Below are 6,000 nucleotides of genomic sequence, written 5' to 3'. Positions count from 1 at the left end.
CTACCTTGTTTGAGTTTTTCAAACAATTGAAGAAGAAAAATAACTAGTAGAAAGGGGATTACATGATTGGTAAAAGGTACACTCAACGACGCCATCAGCGGGTGATTTTCCACCATTGTTTCCTGAATTATCTCTGGAGTTACAAATCTGAGGCAGCTGATAATGCATCTTCAAAGTGTCTCCCAGACCCTTATCAATAAATAAGAAAACATTCTTGGAATGGGAAATAAAGAGGTATAGAATGCTTGAGCAACTTTAAACCAGTTGACCAATTGGTTCACAAGACAGTCAAAGAAATTAACATGCTTCCACTGTCTGAACAACTTTTTGTAACTTACTAGCAAAAATGTATCAGGGGCACAATTACCTTCGAGTTGTGAGAAGGGGCTGGTGGCTCTCTACTGTGTATTTTTAAAGAGTGGACGGATGGAAATTCACTGGAAGTATGCATACTGAAGTTCAGAATTTACGCACGAAAGTTGACCTTGCTAGTTGCTAACTAATTAGCATAGCGGAGAGATGAATACAGCCAAGTTCTAACAAAATTCCCTTCAGGGAAGAAAATTGTATCAAATTAACAGAAAAGAATTCTAGAAAAAGAATTAAATTATCATAACTTAGGTCCTGTCTTTGATAATGCTTAAATATGCTACAAACAAGTCATTCCAAGTATCTGTAAGTCCTGGTAAGCACCAATGCATGCAATCATCATGTTTCTTGCCACCTGCTGTAGATGGATGGGCATCCGCTCTAAACTCACTCATATGAGATATGTCCAGCTTATGAAATCTAGTGCCTTCAAAAGCCTTGTATAGGTGCTGATTCACAAGGCGAACCTCCACATTTGTTCCATTGTTTTTAAGGGAAAAGAGTTCCTCCACCTGCAGAATAAACAGAGGACAAAGGAGAACTTTCAGTGCTACTGCATAGGGGAAGTGGAGAAAGTGTCCAGTTGCAGGCGGAAGCAATCATAACAGGAAGAGGGCAAACAGTACGTGTATTCCAACAATGCTGGAAAACTATGGACGGTTTTAATACTTGACAATATGGGCTTTGTTAAACAGAGAGAGTGTTACCTCTTGAGACGAGAGAGGCTCTGACCGCTGGCATGAGCCACCTTGGTCCCAGTCACCTCCTTCAAAATGCCTTGGGGATTGGGTTCGCATGAACACTGTCGTGCTCGGTCGCATTCGTTTTTCAACATAAGATATCTAGTAGAAACAACAAACAAAGAAGGTCAGAGAAGTAGCACATATAAACTTCTGAAGCATATACGAGCAACTGAAGTTTTAGCCTCTGAATGGGGCTGAAGAGAATTAAGTTCTACACATTAACATTTATATAAGGCATAAATCCTATGAAACCATGCATTCATACTATAAGATATGCGCAAGCCCTATGAAACTATTAATGTGATGAAATACTATCAGAACAAAAGGTTAGCCCAAATGGCCAAGGTAGAGCCTCAAGATTCTAGGCATCATGTTGCCGGGAGGCCAACCTAGAAAAAATGCTTTTCTAAACATTGGTCCACATCAGTATCAAGAACAATGTCTCACAAGGCATATCAAATCTATAAAGGATATTTGTCCATCCTTTATAAATAATAAACAAGGGAAGGATAGAGCAGTACCATATGTTTTAATACCATATCAAGCCCACTGTCGGGAGACACTGGAGGCACCACAGGATTACCCTTTTCAAAGAAAAGCATGGGTGACTTTACTGGGTCAAACTTTGAAGGAGCCCACCACCTAACAGAAAAAAGGAAAGCGGGACAGAAGATCACTTATCAGTAAGAAGAAATTAATTGAAGGAAACAAATTACTTAACGATGCAATATTGAAGCTACTAGAATGTCATAAAATCAATCTCCTTGGGCCATAGATACAACATCAACTTTAAGGAAAATAATGATACAATGCTGTATAAGAACTTACAGGTGCTGGGATACCTAGACTAAGAAATTACAGGCAACTGCGATACAACATAAACTTAAGAAGCTATAGGTTGTAATCAGCAAGTATCAAATTGTAGGTGCGGAATTTAGGTATCTCAGCACCTACAGTTTCTGAGATAAGCCTCATTCGGCCATAAAAATTATATACTATTTCAACTTCTAAGAGGTTTCAAGTTTAATCCCCGCTAAATATGTGCAACTGATATGGTGTTGTTCTTCAACTAAGTACTGATTCTGCTGATATGGACTAACTGACGATGTCATTTAATGGAAATCCAAAGATAATCAGATTAAAGGTTAATCACTTTTGATTTGGAAACGGAAAATGTATTATGGATCATCAGGAGGATTTCAACACAATCAAAGGATACAAAAACAGTAAAAAACAGCAAACACCAAAGTGATGCGACAACAGCAGAACCTGCCCCGTGAGAGCATTTAAAAAGTTCTGGGATTTAATTAGGTGACCATACCCCTCAGTGTGCTCCTTGCTTTCTTCCCTTCCACTCTATTCTTCACTCACTCTTTTTGCTACCCATAATAATCACCAAAGATCACTAGGCAGCACTGAACAATTTTGCTGGCTCTCATTTAATTAGGAGGTTGTGTCTCTTCATTACTGTCTTCTATAAGTAGCTCAAGTCTCATTATTAATTAATGGTGGACTGCATACATCTGTGCTTTCTATCATAGTTTACAAGGTTATCCTGATATTCTGATCACGATACCCTGTCAATCGGAATATCCACATGTGCATGCTGCAAAAAAAATTCACCATTGAGAAATTCCATCCAAAGGGATGTTTTACAATCTGATACTTGTTTACTTATTTGGTAGTTTTACAATTTGAAATGCAGGAAACAGAATTTTATTTATTTTGTTGAACTGGTATTCCCCCTGGCCTTTAGGAAATAATTACTATGTGCTTTGCCTTGCAATTGATAAAGCTTGAGGATCCACAGATAATAAAAGAAGAGAAAGGATAAACCAAATTTTGGCTCCTATTGCAAATTAGGCAGAAGCAGGCAGAGTGGCAGACCAAAACAACTAAAGCTAATCCCACCAACATAGATTAAGCACACGAATTGCTTAGAGCCAAAGATGCTACACACAATAAACATCAAGTATTGACCATGAATTCACCTTTCACAGAAATGAAAAAGTTGTCTCGACGTTCATACTGAAGGCTTCACTGAAGTGATTACACGGGAAAGTAACCTTACCAGTGACCCGTGTTAAAGATGAGAATGTCATGGAAACTTGGCGCCTCCGCCCATGTTCCTTCTGGTACATCAACATCAACTTTATAACCCTCCTTATATCCAAGAGATTCCAGCACCCCACCATTAGCATTGGCTGACCACCTACATCATATAAAAAACAGAGTGTAGGAAACCATGAAGAATGTAAAAGTAGTTTACAACCTACTTAAGTCCTTGGAAATTGAGATTTAGGAGCAAGATATTATCAGTCATAATGCACAACCACACTTAATAAACTTGGAGGAAAATTTTAAAATTACTTAGAACCTAGTCTTAAGCCATACCGGCATAAGACCACCACCGGCAATTTTCTTTTCTACATCATGTTTTGAATTAGCTAATAACATGCATAGTGCATAACTAACAAAACCATCCTTATTAATTCCTTTTTTTTCAACACAGTTAGTTATACATACTACAATGTACGATTCCTCACTATAAATCTGTGATAAAATAGTGGACAACTTCACTGCCTATGAAGAAACAACGTCATAGGATGCACATGCGACGCAGAAATTGAAATAAGCAAGAAAATAACACTAACACAATTATTGAAGTATCCAATAAGAAAGTCCACACATAGCAAAATTCTAGATTATGATCCTAAGCTCTTATCTGCATGATAGAAAACCTACAAACTTTGCCTAATCAATCAATCTGTCAAAACAACATGATTAAAATTACATTAACAGAAATGAAAATAACTACTTTAATTAAATCTTACCTACCGTAACGAGCCAAAAGATTTGTCCGATGATACGAAATAGTAAGGTTATACTTCAGAAAGGTAAAACCACGATCAGCCCCGGCAGGGCGCCACTTTTTCACCTCGCCTGACACCCACTTCAAAGTGCAGAAAAGTGAAACAAACATGTTCCTGTTTAAGGAGTCCCCAACAAACCCTGCACTGTTTTACATCCATAAGTTCTAACTGTACCACCAGACCACAGTCAGAAACTAACACAAAACAAAAATAGGTTTCAAAAAACTTGTTGCCATCAAATATTATCCCTGTCATAACTGTCATCCCATTTGAATCAACTATAACAGAGAAGTTACAATGGGATCAACTAGAGGCGAATCTAGTATATAAGCCGCGGAGGCAGTAACTGTCTCAGACCGGACTATTTACTTACGTATATTATATTATGCACACACAAATTTAGTGACATTCTTTTTATTTTTTATTTTTTTGTATATATATATTAAGTTCACCACTATCTTTAAATCCTGGATCCGGCTCTGTGCTAAACAGAGAAACAAGAGGATCAACAATATTCATGATTTTAAATTATTCGCTAAAGCAAAGTGACACAAGCTTTTGTGATGCGGAATTTCTTACATTTCACAGCTCGGAGGAAAACAAAATTAGCAGTGGTGAGAAAGAGAAGTACCAATATTGGTGTTTTTGAAGTGGTGAAGGAATGAGAGAGGATCGAATTGAGGGAGATCACATTGATAGGGTTTCCAGCGCCACTTAACAATGTCAAGCGCATTGGATTTTTTACTGCCAATGCAACTCCATCCTTTGTAGATCTCCTTACAGCTGTCGTCGTAGCGCGGGGACTTGATGCTCTGATCGTAAATCCATCGGCCGTGAGTGAAGTTGCACGACTTGGAGTATAACAATTTGCTCTTCGATGGAGTGCTTCGAGATGAGGTGTTGAAGAGAGAGAAAGCGAGGAAGAGAGAAGTGAGGGAGAGTAGAGAGAGAAAGAGACAAGAGGGAGAGATTGATGAAGAAGAAGACTGTTTTAGTTTCTTCCATTGATTGGCCATGGCTTCCACGGTATCACTTCACTCTGCCCTTTTGCGCTTTCTATGTCGTAACGACATTTCGAGTTGCAAATATTTTCAGATCCGGCGCATACTTTTTGTCTCTCTTTTTTTTCTTTTTCTTTTCTATTATTCTAGGCGGTTCATAAAAATTTGGCAATTAATTTTATTTGGCGAAATGGCTTCCTGGCCACTCAAACTTGTAGGGCTTTTGAAAGCCAATATATAAACTTTTGTCTTTCTCATTTAAACACTCAAACTCCTGAAACCTATAACTAATAAACACAATTGACCGTTGACCCATCCCATGTGGCGTCAGTTGGTCCTAGTCAGCCCTCTGCGTGAATGTCACGACTTTTTAGAGCGTGAGAGACCCCCTTTCCAACGCCCAACGGTCAAAAATAGGGCTTATTTAAGTGAGGTCTTATTCTTTCAGTTGGATACACATTATCCCTCTTTTATTTGCATTTGAAGCTTCATTTTGCCTATTTCTTAAAATCTGAAGCTTTCTTTAATTTTCTTTTTCTTTTTCCAGATTGTGATAATGAATCAAAGTCCTGTATTTTATCATTGTGGAGTTGAAGCTCATATTTGCATCACTTGGAAGCCAACAAATCCAGGAAGGAGGTTTTATGGGTGCTCAAACTATGGTCGAGCAAATTCTTGTAATTTTTTTAGGTGGTTTGACCCACCTCTTCCAGATCACTATAAACAGGTGATTTCAGGGCTGTTATCAAGAATTAAAGAGAGAGATCGACTACAGCGTAGGAAGAGGGTGAAGATCATTGTAACTTTAGTTGTTGTAGTAGCACTAATAATTGTAATTTTCTTCTTAGTGTGGTTAGCACTAACTTCATAACCCTATGTACAATGATAATGACAGTGATAATGACAGAATGAATGATATATTTTTTGTGGAATGAAAAGCAATTTTAATATAAACAAGCACACATATATAAACAACCAAGTTCGATCAGCCTTCTTGGTTGACAAAATTAGCAC

General features: G+C 37.9%; 1 protein-coding gene across 2 annotated transcripts; it reads right to left on the bottom strand.

Moving 5' to 3' along the window:
- Positions 1 to 465: 465 nt before the first annotated feature.
- LOC104236045 (protein trichome birefringence-like 13) lies at positions 466 to 5,138 on the bottom strand. Of its 2 annotated transcripts, none has more exons than XM_009789890.2 (6): positions 4,617 to 5,138; positions 3,947 to 4,124; positions 3,184 to 3,324; positions 1,634 to 1,754; positions 1,077 to 1,211; positions 466 to 881 (listed from the first exon to the last, which is right to left on the bottom strand). In XM_009789890.2, exons 1-6 carry the CDS (start codon positions 4,999 to 5,001, stop codon positions 618 to 620), a joined length of 1,224 nt encoding a protein of 407 aa, XP_009788192.1. In that variant the 5' UTR covers positions 5,002 to 5,138; the 3' UTR covers positions 466 to 617. The 2 variants fall into 2 exon arrangements, with proteins under 2 accessions (XP_009788192.1, XP_009788193.1); XM_009789891.2 differs by having other exon boundaries at positions 3,947 to 4,129; positions 4,617 to 5,047.
- Positions 5,139 to 6,000: the final 862 nt, after the last annotated feature.

This window comes from Nicotiana sylvestris, chromosome 1 (genome assembly GCF_000393655.2).
Source record: "Nicotiana sylvestris chromosome 1, ASM39365v2, whole genome shotgun sequence".
Lineage (NCBI taxonomy): Eukaryota > Viridiplantae > Streptophyta > Magnoliopsida > Solanales > Solanaceae > Nicotiana > Nicotiana sylvestris.
This window is presented reverse-complemented; position numbering and strand designations above follow the sequence as displayed.